Source organism: Heliangelus exortis, chromosome 8 (genome assembly GCF_036169615.1).
Source record: "Heliangelus exortis chromosome 8, bHelExo1.hap1, whole genome shotgun sequence".
Classification (NCBI taxonomy): Eukaryota; Metazoa; Chordata; class Aves; order Apodiformes; family Trochilidae; genus Heliangelus; species Heliangelus exortis.
The window spans coordinates 10098307-10116731 of NC_092429.1; the positions used below are offsets into that span (position 1 = coordinate 10098307).

Consider the following 18425-nt stretch of genomic DNA (forward strand, 5'->3'; position numbering starts at 1 on the left):
GGAACCCGACCTCCATCCCCCCCACCACAGCGGCCTCCTGGTCCCTGCTGTCAGGGGTAACCCTATACCACAGCAGTGGCCCCTAATGCAGGACGTATAGATCTGTTGGGGCTGGGCGCCTCCTGCCCCCAACTAATGCAGCTGATGAGACTTCATTATGGAGGGGAGGTCCCCTGAGGTGTGCCCTTTGCTCTGCCCTCCTGGCTCTATGAGGGGGACAAGCTGGGAGGGGACCCCCTCCATGGTGGGCCAGAGATGCACCCCTCACATTTGTCCCCGCACCCCAAAGCAGGACCTGTACTCCACTTTGGGACATGTCTCACTTCCAGGGGCTGCAGCACAGTCGGTTGTGGTGGGCTCCTCCACTGCTTCTTGCCTGTGAAGGGAAACACAGACAGGCAGGAAGCACCCAAGATTTATATTTGTTTAATTAATGTCAAATGTAGTTTACAAACGGGAGTGACAAGTACCTCTTTGTATAATATACACCGACACACAATCATTGACACACTGGAATATCGCTTTGTGCAACTGGGATTCTTTGGGCAAAGATAGGTAACTCCAATATTTCAAATTTTTTTTCTTTTTAAAAAAAATCATTTAAACTCATTACAGAAGAGGGGAAGCAGCAGATGCCTGCTACAAACCAGGATGCCTCTCCCCAGCCTTCCCCCTGTAGCCTCCCCCCTTTGAAAACAGGAGATGGCTTTACAATTAAAACAAAAAACCCAAACAACAAACAAAAAGAAACCCCAAAACAAAGAACCAATGGCTAGTTACATATGGTTTTACACATACGTACACAACACGGCTGGTCCACAACCCCGGGCCAGAAAGCCTGGCTCCCTCCCAGAGCCTATTTCCAAGGAAAGGCTGGGGCAGGGTGTTCTGCCCTCTCCCTTCCTGGCTGCCTCTCAAACCCACACACTACACCCTCTCCAAATCCACTTCTAAGACCCCAGTACCAGCACCCAGGCAGCCCAGCTCCTGCTGGGTGGAACTTGCAGCCCAGCCGTGCCCCTCACCGATTTTTACCCCTTTTACAAGACCAGACCCAGGGCCTGTGTGCCTACCTTGTGGCCCTCTCCCTTGTCCGTAGCCTCCCTGGGGAGGCAGGACACCCCCCAGGTGCCTTGGTTTTCTCTGGTCCCTGGGAACTGTGTTGGGATGTGTCCTGAGGAGGAGAGACTGCAGCTCTCTAGTCCCAGAGGCTACCACGTTGCTATGAGCTTGGAGACTCAGGAACCTCTCCATTAGGAATTGTTGCCTTTTGCTATGATGCTTATACAGCTCCTGCAATTTGGTTTCTTTTTTTTTTTTTTTCTTGGTACAGCAGGATCCTTCTAAAAATCACTTGGGAGATGCTGAGGACAGCAGCTGCTCTCTGCAAAACAGTTAACAAGCTCAGGGAAGAGAAGTGGGGATGGGACTGTCACACCCCAGGCATCCTGCCTCCACAGGACCTTCCTGTTCCAGAATGGCCCTGGTATCCCAGTGGCACTGGGACTCACCTCCTAACCCCTCATCCACTCGTTTCTAAACTGTTTAAAAAATGTCCCAGCCACGTTGTGCTGCTGGGTTGGATCTGCTTGGAAAGACCTTGTGGGAGCAGGGAGAGATAAGACTCCTCACCTCCCTTTAGGAAGCTGGGGCAGGGCTGGGAGAAGTCAGCAGAAGGGGCATGTGACAGCCTCGGGAAATTGATCGGTATTGGTTTCTTGGGTCCTGAAAATAAAAGGAAAAACAAAAAAGCCAGGCCAGATGGCAGCTTTGGTTAAGGCTGAGGATATGGGAGACAGGGACAAGCAGGGGGGACTGTGTGAAAGAAGCCAAGCCCACAGGTAACTGCTTGCTACACCCTGGGGGTGGCCATGAGGACAAAGAGGCTCTCCACCCCAGTGCCAAAAAAAAACCCCTCTTTTGCAAAACACAGGCTCCAGAAGCTGGAGAGGTGGGGGTAGCCAGCCTGGGGCAGGGCTGGCTCTGTGGAGCTTGTGTGTGATGCCAGGCACGGCCTTGGGCAAAGCCACCAGCAGAGCCACCCTGTCCCTGGCCACCCTGTCCCCAGCTGCTCCTCCCTGTGTCCACTTCCCTGCCATCCCAGGGAGCAGCAGCTCAGGCACCCTCAGCCTGCAAACGCTGCCTGCAGGGGAGGAAAGCAAAGCAAAGCAAAGCAAAGCAAAGCAAGGCAGGGGCCACGGCCTTGGAGGAGGCAGAAGGGGGTCGGGCAGGCATTCCCGGGGCAGGGGGGAGAAGGCAGCACCCTGGCAGCTTTGCCTCCCTCCAGCTCCACACCGTTTGCCCCTTCCTGGCTGGAAAAGGCAAAAGGGGCTGAGCCAAATCCCCCCACCCTGCCCAGTCCCCCAGCGAGGAGTTAAAAGCCGTGTCTTTCCGGGGATAACGATTCTATTATAAATAGCCCCATTAGCTACAACTAATGACAAAAATCCACCTCCTCTACTCCCCATAAGTTCTGTAAGTTATGGGCAATGCTACAGCCATTACTAAAAGCTGTTAACTTCATATCTGAATGAGGAAATATACACCACAGAACATTAAACCATTTATATTATATATATGTATATATATACTTTTTTTAAACTAATGACTTTAATGCCAAAACTTTGCTGAACCAAGAAAAATATGGGTTTAATGTTCTCTGCTCATTTTTTTTCTTCTTTAAAAAAAATACAACCCAAAAAAAAAAAAAAAAAAAGGGAAACTTATTAGTATGTAATGTTTGAGTCTATCCCATTTATACACAACATTGTAAACATATATAATCTATATTACATGTGCTTCATTTCTGCCTGGGTGTGGGTTTTTTTTTTCTTTAAACCTTTTTTTATCACTAGAACACCACAAAAAAACCAAAACAGAACCAAACAAAAAAACCAAGCCAAACCAAATAAAAACGACAAAAAAAAAAAAAAACTGAACAAAGAACACAAGTTACAGGTTAACATCTTTCTGTCAAGGGTCCCTTCCCCAGTCTCCTGGGGGCAGAGTGGTCAACAACAGTCCAAAGTAGGGCTCGCGAGCCATCCACGATGCAAAGCCAGCTCCAGGGAATGGGTTGATGGGGAATACTGGTTTTAAAAAAGGGGGCTTCACAACAAAGGGTTTCATTTTGCCCACTGCAGATGCTGAAGGAGTTTTCAACACGTGGGACCTGGGAGCCAAGGCTTCCCACTGCTCCTGTATCCTTGAGTTCAGGTCTGGAGTCTTTAGTTTGTTTTTCCTTTAAATTTTAAAAGGTCTTTTTTGTTGGTTTTTGTTGTTGCTGTCGTTCTTCTCCCCCTTGGTGTGATGAGCTGAGCCGAGTAGCCAGGTCTGGCCCTCCTGCTGGGTCCTTCATAAGTAAATGCGCCGAAGGTCTCCGGGAGACGTGATGGTGTTACACTGGGGACAGAGCTTCTTGGCACCCTGCAACCAGCAGATGAGATGAACAGCGTGAGAGAGTGAAGGAGGACAACCTGTACAACCCTGTCCTTGGCTGAATCCCAGAGCCAAGGTCATCATACTCAGCAGCTCTGGGGATAGAAGGCTCAACCTTCTATTGACAGATTGTCCTGAGCCTCCCTCCTCTCCTGCCATGCTGCCATTGCTGGTGTTAGCCAGATCTGCTCCCTCTTGCTGCCCTCTTGCTGCCCTTACTCACCTGCAGCCCTTCATGAGCCAGTTCAGGTCACTGAGCAGAGAGAAAACCAATCCAGCTGGGACAAGTGCAGTTTTCAGCTGGGTTGCCTGATCCTGTTCATGATGGGGCTACAGCCTGGGAACTGCTTTGGCCACACTGCAAAAGCCCCAGCGCTGCTGGCATGAAGGAACCTCCTGTCCTGTCCCCTCTCAGCTTGCAGCGATGCTGCAGAAATGAATCTGTTCTGTCAAGGTGAGCTGAAACCAGCAAACTGTGATGTGAAGTAATGGGTGGCCGACACAAACACTACATGAAATAAAACAAGGGCTGATGTGCTATCTGTCACTGAGTCTGACAGCAAAAGGGTGTTAATAAGCATCAGAATCAGGGTCAGCCTAAGCTGGTCATCATTAGATTGGCAGGTGTGACAGACAGTTGATGGGAAAAATGACAGAAAGATGGCTCTGCTAAAAGGCAGCCTCCTGTCTACAGCACCAGCAGTGCAGGCAACCGGGATACCCTGGCTTTCAACACTGACTGTAGCCTCAACATGACCTCCTACCATACAGAATTGAGCACTCCTCCGCGCTCCTGTGCAATGCTGGACAGCATTTCAGCAGTTAACTTTTTTTTAAACTCCGCTCAAGATGGGAGATGTTTGGCTGTAGGTGGGTGAAGAGGAGCAATAAACTCCCTCCTGAGTTCCTTTTTGCTACTAAAAGCAAACCCCAGATGCCTGCATCTTGTGCTTTGTTTGACTGAGACAGCTCAGGGCAGATGTGTGACCCTTAGCAAGTGCAAACTCAGTAACTCAGACCTAACAGCTCACTGTGGGAAATTTCAGAATGAGATTCCTGGAGAGCCATTCTGCCCAAGCCTGTCCAAAGGCTGCACCAGTGCATGCTATAGAAGCACAGGTCCTCCACACTCAGCCCACAGGATGGCAGAACAAGCCTGATTAAACCAACTACAGCTTTGTTCTTCCTTCTGTGGCAAAGCAAGGTCAGGTATGCCATTTCTTCACACCTTAGGGAAAGGGATGAATTTACCCTGACAGGCCATGGGATCTCTGTCCTGGAGGTGTGTTCTGCTGATGCTTTAGGGGGATCCCCTGTCACCACTTCAGGATGAGAGCTGCACATGGGCAGCAAGGACTAAGTTTTCAATCATGCCAGAAGGCAGAACTCAGCTGTATGTAGCTTGACCCATTTTCTACATGTTACAAGCTACATGATGGCAGATTCATTAAGGGCAATGGTGGAGGTTGCTTCACCTTCATTTTGGAAGAGCAACTCATCTCAAGCTCTGATGCCTGGGTACACTGGAGGGGACAAGGGCATCCCAGAGACCTTCAGCAGCCTGGTCGGAACACAGGATGACCCATGGCACACTGGGCCTATATCTCCCTGGTTGATATTAAGCAGTTCAAGCAAACCTAATGACTGGAACCTTGGGGAAGCCTTTTTCTGTTTTCCAATTTTTAAATTTTTTTTTCTCTGCCATCCATATAAGCATGTGTGTTAAAATCAGAACTATCCTGATCTTTCCTTTTTGGATTGAAATTACTTAGAACCTTGTTCCTTACAGCTGACTTTAAGGTGTAGTTGTACAACATTTATTGGCACTAGCATTTAAGCTCTCCTCTCTTGTAGAGAGGCACATAAGCTTGTACACACACACATGCTGGCAGAGGCACAAGGAAAAAGCATTTGCTCCCCCACTGCTCACCTGCCAGCTGGGGTTACTAAACTTTTCCCTTGAAATAAAAATGCTGTGGAATAATAAGTCCCACCTGTCGGCCATTTCTTTCTTTCTTTTTTTTTTTTTTTTTTTTTTTTTTTCCAGGTCCTTCTGCTCCTTTCATCATAGCTCCATGGAAAAGCCTTGATGTGTTATAGCTGTGTGTGCTAGAGTAAAGGCCACCTCAGCTTTTCCATTATAAACCCCAGTTTTGAGGGGTTTATAAAACTCTGCTGCAAGAAGTTTGCTCCAGGGCTGTTAAAAAGCAAAGAAAAGGGGCTGGAAGCAGGATGGAGTTTATTTTTTCTCCTCCTTTCTTAATTAAAATTTGGCAAGTGATTGATCCACAATACAGGCTAATCACTTGGGGTAGCAGTTTGAAAAATACATTAACGAGAGCTGAGATTTTGAGAAGTCGTTAGGGCTCACATGGTGCCAGGAAGGATTGCAGTATTTTGTCTTAAAGCTGCTCTTAAAAAAAAAAAAATAGCGTGATGTCTGCTGTAAATTGGTTAAAGGAAGAAAACTCAAAAGGAAAGTTTTAGGCACTTCCTGCTGTCTTGTGGGTCTAAAAATGGGCAAATTCCAAGCAGAATATGCTACCAAGCTTAGAGACTAAAGAGACGCACACAGAGCAACTTTGCCCACATGGTGCCACCATCAAACCTAAGCTCAAATCTTGCCTATTTTATAGAAAGGAAAACCAATACAGAGAGATGACAGGACTCGAAGAGCCACCTTCTGCCAGGAGAGGAATCAAACTCCAAGATCCAATTCTCAGCCAAGGTGAGAGTCTCCTCTCACACCCATGCTCCGCATGAAGTGGCAGCTTCTTCCCTGCAAATGCTGATCCCCAGAGGAGCAGCTCTGGGGTACCCCCAGTTATCAGGTAAATGAGGTTAAGGCAATCAGGAGCAAACCCTTTTTCACAGAGCCTCCTCAAAAGGTAGAGTTCCTCCTGTTGGAGGCCAAAACTTCAATATATTAATAAATAACAGGACAACCTCATGGCAGATAGGAACATCAACATCATATGAAGGATCAGGTCTCCCATGCAGCTGCTGACTCAGGAGGTCCCTATGTTTCTGCAAGTGCCAAGGAACCACCCAGAAGGATTGCTCTGTATCTGCGCCATTTCTTAAAAAATACTTAAAAAATACAATACTATATGGTATTATAACCTAGAAAAAATGACAAGGTGAAGAACATAGTAGTATAATCTACCAAATATATAAATGTGTCAACTGCAAAGCATCCATATCTATTGATGGATCACCCTGGAAGCATGGTCTGTGATAAAAAAGGCTTTTAAGAAGTGATTTTTTTCCTGCTCCTGCAGTTTTAATTTTCAAATAAGCCCACGACAAGTAAGCACAAGCCTGGGGTCAGCAAATACCCAGAGGAAATGCTGGGTCTGGTGATGGGGGAAACTCAGCAAACTGCAGCTGCTCAAATAAACCTGCCTTCTTCCAGCCTCTGCATGCCTGCACCTACCAACTGCTTAGACACTGGATAACAACAGCCTGACTTAGCTTTTAACTCCATTGACTTCATAAGGAAGGATACCAGGGCTTGGGAGATCACAGAGCTACAGCTCAGAGGGACATGAAGAACTCACTGTCCCATTCCCCTGGCAAGACCACCTAAGCCTGAATTACTGCTGACAGACACACATCAAATGTTCTCACAGATCTCCAAGGATGGAGGCTTCCAACCTCCCCAGCAAACCACTGGAGCAGATTGCCAATTTGCTGTCAAGGGACTCTTCCAAAGAAAAGGAAAATATGAGTATCACCCATTAGCAGTTGCAGAGCCCCTGGGTTAAGGATAGAGAAGGAGCAGATAAACCTCTTCCAGAGGGAGAGATTCATCCCCAATCATCCAGTGACTCAGGGATGGAGTCCAACAACCAGACACTCACCACCAGGACAGATGATGTTTAGTGAAATGAACCCCACCTTCTGCTGCCCAAGTGAAGCCTCCCTCCTGCAATACCATTTCCTCTATCCTTTCCTGTCCTGTCTCCTCTTTGAAGAACCTGGATCACAGGGAAGCCACTTCAGGCTTGCATCTCAGTTTCTGCATAACCTGAAGTTACCAACTAGCTTTCTGCATGCAGGATGCATGAATGAAAAACGTCACTGTGTTGAATGCTCCAGACAACCAGCACATAGGGAGCAGCAAGCTCATGGGTGTGGTTTGACAAGAGCAATACAAAACCAACAGATAAAACTATCTCACAAAACAGCTAGTACGATTTCCTGGGAACCCAGGCATGATCACAAGACATCAAGCCACACGTTCTTGCATCCCTCTCCCTGTCATGTCTACAACAACAGAGCTGCCCACAGTGCATGTAGCACACAGCACACCTTTAGCCTGCAGCCCCATGACTGCAGCCCTCAGGCAGTCTGGCTTTCCTCACAGAGCACGTGGAAGTAGAGAAAACTACTAAATTCATCATGTCCTGACACTGGGTGAAGGGATGGTTCCTCCCCTTCTTCATGGTCACTCCTGAGGAGGACCATCTAATTGACTCAGCAAGTACCATAATCTCATTTCTCCTAAGCCACATGCAGGGGCCCTTTCTGCAGCCCCAACAATGGTCCAATGACATGCAATGATCTGCATCCGTCACGATAATCCAACACAGCAACAGGAGACAGAGACAATGACTGCCATGGTGAGTGTTTAATTCTCAAAACTTGGGAGCAATTTTGATGCACTGAGCTCTAGAATACTGGAACTTAAGCTGGAGAGCTCAGCAACCATTTGTAGAATCAGTGGATAAAAATGTCTCCCACTCTCCCTTAGCAACAGAAAAGTTATAATTTGGAATTAGACAGTAAGAACCAAAAGTCAAAAAATTCTATTTTCAGAAAGCCTAAGCACTTAGGATGATGAGGATCCAATCCTCATCAGTGTCCCAGACAGCAATGAAGTCAGAGGACACTAGAGGGGCTCAGATCACTGTAACATCATATCCTAGATATCACATATCCTATATGTGTAAACCTTATAACCTTTTATAAATACACTTCACCTCCTCTGGACCAAAACCAGATGTGGGCATCAAATTTCACCCTGCCTTCAATACCCTGCACAAGTTTAGGTGTGCTCCCAGGCACTCTGAGCCTTCAATTCCAGGGTCCTGTTCCATACATGGCCCTCCCTCTCTCTCACGGATACACTCAAACTCTAATTTAGTAGTAGATCTCGGCTGGGCATACAGACCACAGGCACACAGGAGAATGGGGACTTTTCACCAGCACGGATGGCAGATCTCCAGAATGTTCAAAAGGGGCCGGAAGCCTGACACAACCCGCCTGCCCCAACTCCTATTAACTCCAACAAATTGTTTATTGCACAACAGAAGAAAAATGTTGCCCCTCTCCCCCAGCCAAGTCTTTCCATGTGTGCTGCACGCGCAGGCTCCCTCCTCCCAGCCCCGCCGGGGAGCCTGCTTTATACCCAGGGAAAGGTAACAGCAACGATTATTACACACACTATCCCACAGCTCCTCGCTTGTTAAAAAAAAACAAGAGTCTCTTTTGTGCCCGAAATAAAAGGAGATACCTTAATTAGAACAATGCAGGTTGGTGAGCATTAAACACTGAGCCCAGCTGCTGTATGCCATTAAATTCATAAAAAAGGAGGGGGGAAGGAGGGCAGTCTTAACGAGATTACACACATTGACTTTGATCAAGACACAAAAGCACCAAGGCGTTCCAGGGTTTTTATTGCTGTCTTCGGGCTACATTTTAATGGTTACATTAGAAACATGCGAACGCAGGCTGGGAGATTTTTTTTGAGATGGGAGAGGGAGTGCAAGCACGCCTTGTGAAAAGGCCTGGTTTAATAAATTGGGGGCTGCAGGGAGAGGCTAGGACTGGGGAACACATGAGTAGCCACTTATTAATTGCTTCCCCTGTGCAAGTGCCAAAGTCTTAGTACGATGTCTTGCTGGACTCTTCCCATCCCCCCTCTCCAGCAGAAGAGCCAGGTGTGGATAGCACACAGCCAGCTCCATCCCTGCCTTCCTCATGGATATCTATAGGGGAGATGACACCCCTCTGCAAGGGTAAATGCTAACCTCTGAGCTTTGAGTGGGGCTTCCCTGCTCTCACGAGCATCCCTGACCACTGGATGTGAAACAAAAGGGCCTGACTGAAGTTGAACTCAGTCACAACTCTGTTCTTTCTAAGAACAGCCTGAAATTGGTGCCATAGATTTAGAAAATGACCTGAGGCTGGCTGAGAATTGGAGAGGACAAAGACTTCAGAGTAAAGAAAATAAAAAATAAATTAGTGTTTTATCCTCTGTTTGTTGCACTGCTGAAGGACAAGATTACTCTTCACTTAGTGATGGTGGCAGAGCACACATTTATCCAAACACCTCACAGCAACGTACCCACATTTGCGTCTTTTATAACATGCTGCTAAAATGTTTACAAAAGCTTGTATAATCTAAATAGCGATGGGGTGTAGCTGAAGAGCTATAAAATACTGCCCAAGGGATAGCCAAGTTATTGAGTTGCTATTAGTACTCAAGCCCACAGGCACTTCACCATCCTGGTAACTTTTCTGGACAAGACTTTTAAAAGGCAGGATTTAAAGGAGCACGATTGGCTTAATCGTAATTCTGAGCACAAAATGTGTTCTATAAAGTAGATTTTGTAATGCCTTACAGGAATAGTTTTTAGGAGTGGCATTCCTTCACATTTTTTGTAACCCAACACTGTATCATCTTGCTAGCAAGAGAAATAAGAGAGCACAACTATTTTCCACTCCTCAACCTGAATGAAAGCTTGAAAATCAGCTGCACAGGGGAAATGAAAAGCTGATTATAACCCCCAGTTTAACAAAGGAAAGGAAACCACTTTATTTAATAACACCTTAAATTTTAACCTGATGTCCTTTAATACATGTATAAATTACTACTGCATTGGGTCACCTATTCAGTGCTCAAAGTAGCCCCCAAGCTTCCAAACAGAGTGGCATAACACTTGAAAATTGCACAGCACTATTTCAAATAATCTGAAAAATACAGCTTCATATTCACAAAAGCTCCCTTCCATATCCTCTATCCTGAAAATGATTCCCTTTGCTTCAGGGGAATATTAGGTTTCTCAGCAGCTACCCATTCCATGATTCTCAGTGGATTTGGCCTCCAATCTCACAGCTTTACCTCTCTGCATAGACGCCCCACGGGAAATTACTATAAGGCAAGGTTGTCCCTGGCACAGCTTTTAAAAGAGCAATGCTTGTCCCCACGGCAGCAGAGGAACATGCAAGGGACAGAGCTGCACTTTAGTCATGACGACTCAAACAAAACTCATTCAGGTCAAAGCTAGAGCAGAGTGCTACATGGCAGGGCTCAGGAAGTCTGAATGTGCAGCACTGATACTGTTTAAAACAAAGCAAAAAGCACCTTTCAGGTGGTGTTTCAAACAAAGTATCCCGTAAGAGATGAGAAAGCCTGTAAATCAACAAGAAAGTAGCCAAGAGCCTCACCAGAGTCCGCAGCCAGCATTCTTCACAGTGCACGTGCCAGCACTGAATGGAAGTCAGGGGCATTGTGTAGGAGTCCTAAGGAGAAGAAGCGAACAGGTTATTTCCACAGCAGGGATCTACTGATTCTTTGCTCCCAACCCCATCATAATGTCTTTCTTTGTGAGTAACACTGCCTTATATTTTGTATCAAAAAAAATAATCTTGTGTAATCCGCAAGTCTGCATTGTTGCAATGTTTGTGCAGTAGAGGCAGGAAGTCTCCTGCAGTCCATTCTAGCTTCCCAGAACTCCTGTGGAAGCCCATAATCCACTCAAGTGGTGACCTGGCTCAGCACAGTTATCACAAGAGCATCTGAAGTTGCTGTGGCCACCTACCATATAATTCCCATCAGAAAGGTCACCAGATCACACAAAAACCAGTGACAGGGTAAGATTAACCCTTATCACAACTCTTAGCTATACAGGAACAGCTTAACTATGTCCCAAGAATGCTGCTGCTATTTCAGCAGATGTGCCTTGAGTATTTTCTATCATTGCCAATAAACCTCTGAAAATCAGCAGCAAGCTGACTGTTGTCCCCTCTGTGGGATGAAAGGTGGGGACTGCATCCCTACATCTACAAGTCGTGAGCTGAGAGAAAGAGTACCATGCATCAATCTGAAGTTGCAGAAGCAGCCCTCCACCAAGCAGCATTTCCTCCTGCTATCATCAAAATAAAAACCGGAGATTCAAAGTTTTGCAGACTCAGACCATCAGAGGGAGCTGCTGCCCTCCTTTAAGAAGGCCACAGCATCATCACAGAGCAAACAGGACATTAACAACTTCTAAATGCTCAGGCAAATAACACTCTTGTTCTCAAAGCATACACAGATTTTGCTCTCTCCTGTGTATGTAGATCTGGAAGTGCAGGACAAAGACACCAGAATCTGGGAGTTTTCTGTAGGTAGGCTGATAGTCCTATGAAATTGGGGCTTTCTTGCTACGGTGGAACAATGTAATATACAGAAATTTAAATCGCTGAAAAAAGACCTAGCACCTTCATTTGGGAGGCTGATTTGTGTATAGGGACAAAGATGAGTTCCCTCACTCCACCTGAAAAAGGAGAAAAGCTTCTCCCCTCCTAGGCAAAGATACCAAGACATTTCTGATTCATTACCACAAGTGGAGTGCTACTCACCATGCAAATGAGACATTTATAGCGGTCCCCACGGGAAAGCTGCCTTTCTAACTCACGGACACGAGCCTTTAACGCTTCAAATGTTGTCACTGCAGAGTCTTCTGTAATTCTGCAAAAGATGATGGTGAGTGAGCATCACTGAGTACACAAGATTAAGAATTCAGTTAAGAGTTTTTTTTTTGGGAAAAGGGCTCTCACAACAGGCACTGCACAGGCAATAGCAATATTTGAACTAATACATCCAACTCGGGGGAAGAAGAATTCCTAAAGAGTACAGTGAGAATCCTAATAAGCCCTTCCAAACATGTCATGACAGAATAAAACAGGGCTGGGGATGCCAACTTCATACACAGCAAGTTTCCTCAGGACAAGGACATTTAAACAATAGATTTTTTGTTGTTTTATTTTCTGCCTCTTCCCTTGTATTCCTTAAAAAATTTTTAAGGAAAAAATACTTTGGACAAAGTCCTGTACATTGCCCTAAAGTTGGTGAGATAACTTTCTGTGGGTGAGAGGAACTGTCCCTCCTCTTAGAGAACAGAGGTCTGTATTTGCTGGCCACCAGCCTTGTGAAACACAAAAATCATAATCTGTTATATTACAGAAACCCCTAGCTTCTTGGGTTCTAATACAACAAAAAATGAAAAACCAAAAGCAATGGACACAGTGCCAACGGGGTAGCTATAAAAGCAGCTTTACAACCTCTGCTTTCCCATTTCCTAGGGTCATTTTTGATGGGCAGCATTATCTCTTTTGTCACAGAGGCACTGTGCCGAGGGCAGGCAAGTGTATTTTCATGGTTCTGAAAGGCTGGTAAAGAGCAACTTGCCAACCTAAAAGCAAGGGCAGACAGCAATGCTTAGCAAATGAGATGCAGGAAGCATCATAGATGAGGATGTTTCACTCCAGCATGCTGCAAAACCTGATTTCTACACAGTGCAGACAGAGGGAGGGGCCCTCAAGCATTCCCTGGAAAAGCTCGAGAGTACTGCATTGAAATTAAGGCTTCAATTCCTATGAAAACACAAACGCAACCAGCAAATTTCATGTACGTCAGTGAGATTCAGACCTGTACAAGCAGATTCCAGCTCAGAACCTGCAGAATACCTCACCATCAGAAGCTGTATCAATCACAACATAATCCACAGTGGCACCTACACGTTCTATCTTTTTAGTGGATGATTCATCAACAGGTGGCTAAAACATGGGTCTAGTGGAATTACTACAATGAATAAAGTAATCTGAAATCTCAGCACCCCTGCTGCATACACACACTTGCTCCTTTGTTCATTAGTACCTTGCTGTTGGTACACAGGGAGGGACCTGAGGTATATCCCACAAGATGATTCTGCTGTTTTTTTTTCCTCAAGGCTCTGAAAACCAAGCTAGTTGAAAAGATCTTGAGTGATATTTCTAATCATGGCACTTCAGAAGAAACCAGAGCTGCAGGAGTGCATATGGTTAAGTACAAGTGCTATAAAGCACCTCCAACTTCACTTTTGCCTTTGTACAGATCAGACACTCTCTGCAGGAGCTAACCAAGGAGAGACCTTCATCAGAAAGGAGATCCAATGCAAATGACATTTGCTAGGAAATGGTAACAATTTTTTAACTGAAAAAAATCAAAGAGATACACGTCCTGCCATGGCCTAGTGGGTGAGGACTGCCTGGGGACATGGACACTGTGGATTCAAGTCTTGGTATTACCAAATATTCTTTAGAACAAAATGAAAGAGCTCCCTGCTGTGAAAAACCTACTTGCTCCTATGCATTGGTATAAATTATTATCACATCCCATCTTGGGTTCTCACCCTCAAGGAAAAGTTTTTAATGTTTTCAAAGGAAGTCCAGAAAGGTATTAGTTTTTTCAAAGAAGAAGCAGATTTTTTAATTTATTGCTTAAAGATCACTGTCAGATGAGAAATCCTTTGCCTTCCAGTCTGGCCTATGAACAAGCTGACACTGGATTAAGGCCGCAGTTGGATTTGACTTTCTGGAACACATTTCTCATTCCTGTGTGCATAAGCACACGGAAGTTATAGAACACAGTGAGTGTGGCTCCTGTCAAAAGTGAGTGACAAGCAGAACCTCAACCTGTCCTAAATTTTCTGTTACCATCTGTGGAGCCATCTTTCCTCCTCTGAAGGGCAGGCATCTCAGCAAGTAAAGGAAGAAGCGGAAACCTTGAGCAGATCCAAGGAATGACCAAGTCATCCCCAGCCAATAACAGTCAAAGCTTAAAAAGGAAAAATTTGCCACTGCAACAACTGGAGGAGATAGAAAATGGTTTGTTTATAGAAGTCTAAATAGCTGACCCCCATTGGCCAACTTTGGAAAGTCTCTCTGAGATAATCGCACCTGTCCAGTAATAAACGAATGAATCAGAAAAGGAGGCTGAATAGAGGTATAAGCAATAATGCTCAGAGGCTGCCTGATACAATGGCCAATCAATAGGAGGGCTGTAGATCAGGGTGCTAGTTAGCTGGAAAATTACCGCACCGCTGCGTGCGTCACGCTGTAGGGAACCTGGACAATCAATGTGGGAGGTATTGATTTAGTTATTATCACTTCATACGCTCCAGACATTGTTAAATATACATTTATTAACAAGACTGGGGTGCATTGGTAAGAGGGAACTCTAGCCACTGCAGTATCTCCCAGTGCTGATCAAAGCACAGCTGTGACAGACTTTAAATTTCATGTTCTCCTTGCCAAGCATGCTCCCAGCGCAACTCCTGATGCACGGCATACTGTCAAACATACAGCTCCCATCTCACAAGGAAGAGATTTTGGCCACAAGTGAGTATTTTGCACTTGACATTTCAGGAAAGCCTCCCAGAGAAGCTGCAACCAAGGACGTGGCGGCCAAGGGTCAACCCAAAGTGAGCGATAATTGCATGGCTGCTTCCGAAAAGCCGGAGGAAATGAGGTCAAGGGAAATAGGGAGAACATTAGTAAATAAAGGAAACTGGAACTACCTCCAGGGATGGAATAAAAACAAGAGTCACTTCCCATGTGTCTGGCTCCCGTGGTGGCCAGCACACTTGGGACACATGCCATTCCATTTAGTGACATTTTACCGTCAACCTGCTGCTTGTATCCTAAAGATAAGCATCGCTTAGGAGCAACTCTTCCTGCAGCAGCAATCTTGGGAACTCCCTCAGGCTTCCCTCTTGTGTGCACACCTCGCGTGTGCTTGCCTGGACACAGCTGGGAGCAGCCTGTGCAGTATTTTTACCGTGTAAGGCTGGGGTGGAGTGAGGGTCAGAAAGCCAAGCTCCATGGATGGGGTAAGGCTGCACTCAAGTTCCCCTGCCAAGGGAAGCAGAGGGAATTACAGGGAAGAAGGAATTGGCCTCCACAGCCCTGCTCTACCTTGACCTCATGATGGATGCAGGAGGACTCTCTTAACAATTTTGCGCCTCAGCGCTCTGATTTGACGTGTTTGGATAATGTCATTTATCAGCCTCCAGAGAGATCTGCTGAGCACAACTGCTGCCAAGAGCAATGCCTCAAGCCCCAGTGCTGGTTCTCCTCTAACCATGCAGGTGCAAGACACCTCACTGATACCTGAATTGTCCTCTCTGGCTGAAGACATACGAAGATGGCACACCCATGGTCTACTCACTCTGGACCTACAGCACCAGACATGGAGGAGCCTGAGCAAGAACACTTACATAAAAGCAAAAATATAAGGGGAGGGCCCCTCGTGGAGGAAACTTGGTCCTGCACTGCTCTCTGGATGCTGTGGCTACCTCCTCAATAACTTGACTGTCAAAGCTGAGGATGCTGGGAATGAGGGCGTAAATCTGAGATGGGGCAGACAGCATGTGATGGTTTTCAGTCTTTGTGCCCAATGCCTGTTTTTCTGCTATTCACAGCACCTTCTCCTGAGCACTGAAAATAAGAACAAACTTTCTTCCTCTTGCTTTGTTCAGATAAAAGGCCAGAAGAAGGGTACAAAAATACCATGAAGACAAAAAAAGGAACTATCTGTAGTTTTGATCTTACTCAGCAAATCACCTCCTGGGTAATCTCCCCTGGGAATTGGCTGCCCCCCTCTTTGCAAAAAAAACTTTAACCTAAACACTGGTTATTTGTCAAACATTAGCATGCATGTGATCTTTGTTTCTCCAAATTAAATCGAGCAATTCCTACCCGCTGTCCCAGTGGGCAATCACAAGCAATTCCGTTAATTAAATTATCTCTGATTCTGCAGCTCTGGAATCTCTCAATTGACTAAGTCTGTGCTTTATCATCAACAAAATACAGGATGAAAAAGGAAACAAAAAAATGCTGATGTCAAAGTGATTGGCTTCAGTTAACCCTTCCCAGCTGGATATTAAGGGCTGCTCAAGAAACTGTTGGACTGGAACAAGCCCAAGAGCAAGCAAAAGCCTCATACCAGAGATACCCGTAGCAGCTGTTCACTTGTGTTTCCTTTTCTCGGTACAGAAAAAATAGAAAATACCATACCACCCCTGCATCCAGCACCGTGCATATTTGAGAAAGATGCAAGCTGTTAGTTGCTGAAGAAGCACATAAACCCCTCAAAGATCAGTCAGCTCCCGCAAATACCTCATTCTCCCCTTATCTAGATATCATTTGATGTACCCCTTGTTGACAAGTCTCTGTAAAACATTCCCCTTTGGTTTATTTCAACTGGATATAAATTTTCCTTTCTTCATAAACAGCCACACTGTACACAGCATTCCATAAATTTTTACAGTTCCACTGTTTGTATGTACCTTGTAAAAAACGCTTAGCACTGATTAAATGCACCACCAATAAAATTTAATGGGCTACTTTTGACACTTGATATTCTGACCTTCTTTCTTCCTCATATATTTATTTTTGTATGCCTGTAAACACAAAGTGGTCAAGGAGAAAATGTACAGTAACACTGACAAACCCAAGAGTGATGTCTTTATTTTTAAACAAAGCCTTTATCTTCCCTTGTCTGAGGTGGAGAACCTGATCCCAACAGAACATACGTGCCATCTCCCTGCACAAGGGGCAGAGGTCAGGTCACTAGCAGCTTACATGTCATAAATATTAGAAACAGACTGGTCGATGCTTTGAAGGCAAAGTCAAGCTAAAGTAAGATTCCAGGAGCAGAGAAATTGCTCCTGGCCATATCCAACCATATCTGCAGATGACAATTATCATAACCACTATTATGCTGGAAAAGAGAAAGCTGACAGCAGTCCTTGCTTTGAGGGACACAAATCTTTAAGGCTTGATAAAGTGATCCAAAAAATGACCCCAGCATCAGTGCACGATCATGTAATTGCAAGCCTTCTCTCACAGCCAATTTATGTTTGGGTGAGAGGGCAACTTTTCCAGAGAAGGGACTGTGTTTTATTAGCCTGTAACAGGCTGAGCAGAGCTGCTGTGCACTGGCAGCACTGCGGAACAGCAGAGCACGACGATGCTGTCTTGAGTCCTGCTCATATCGTTGTCTTCAACACAACTCCCTCACCATCTGAGTTTCAAACGCTAGCTAAAAACAACTCAAGAACTTAAGAACTGCTTCTGTTTCAGCCTGGTGAAAGCATACACCCCCTCTTTCAATTTAGTGAGCATCACCTGCAGCAAGTGCTATTGCTAACAACATTGGGAGTTTATTTTGGCAGACACAGGTGAGCAGTACTGAAAGTCAGTGGGAGACAACACACACACAAAAACCTTTTGCTCTTACTCGAGTCCAAGAACATGACTTAAAGTTGGGAAAAAAAGTTTGTTACTAACAAGCAAAGCACTTAAACTGATCAGTAAGTTCTTAAAAAGAAAACCCACAGGTGGCTTTAAAAAGAAACAGACACAGCTCACACATTTTCAGTATGTGAAGTCTCTGAAAGAAGTCCAGTGTCAGGCACTGGCAGCAGACTGCTGTGAATCAGGGGCTACCAGATTGGCATGAGGCACTGCAATTTTATTTCTCTAGATGAACTGGTAACAGCAGAAGGGGCCAGATCCCTGGCAGTAAAAAACTGCCCAGCAAAGCTGTTTGCAACAGAGCCATGTCAAGTCACACCAAGTGAAGTTTAGACCCTCAGTCTGCGAGAATGACAGTGCTAAAAGCAATTCTTCTGGCAAGACATCAGCATTTTAGGAGCTGGCTACTCCTCTATTTAGCTAAAAATCTGATTTATTTGGTTTATTTGTTTTCACACTAACCTCTCTTAAAAGGGCTGACTTATAATCCTGTAACACATTGTCACGTGTATTGAGGAAACTGGCAAGGATGCTAATTTATTGTCCTCTAGGAAAAAAAAAAAAAAAAAAAAAGGCACTCTTTCCTTGATTAATGTATGTTTTTGTATTGTAAGATATTAAGGAATGTTGCTTCACCT

General features: G+C 45.3%; 1 protein-coding gene across 6 annotated transcripts in view; it reads right to left on the bottom strand.

The window, feature by feature from the left end:
* Positions 1–411: 411 nt before the first annotated feature.
* Positions 412–18425, bottom strand: part of RNF220 (ring finger protein 220) — a 216749-nt gene continuing 198735 nt past the window's right edge. For all 6 annotated transcript variants that reach the window (XM_071750317.1, XM_071750315.1, XM_071750314.1 and 3 more), the window contains 3 exons: positions 12070–12178; positions 10894–10968; positions 412–3426 (listed from right to left, as the gene is read on the bottom strand). In XM_071750317.1, coding sequence (XP_071606418.1) covers positions 3355–3426; positions 10894–10968; positions 12070–12178 — 256 coding nt within the window. In that variant the 3' untranslated portion in view covers positions 412–3354. The remainder of the gene's footprint in view (positions 3427–10893; positions 10969–12069; positions 12179–18425) is intronic.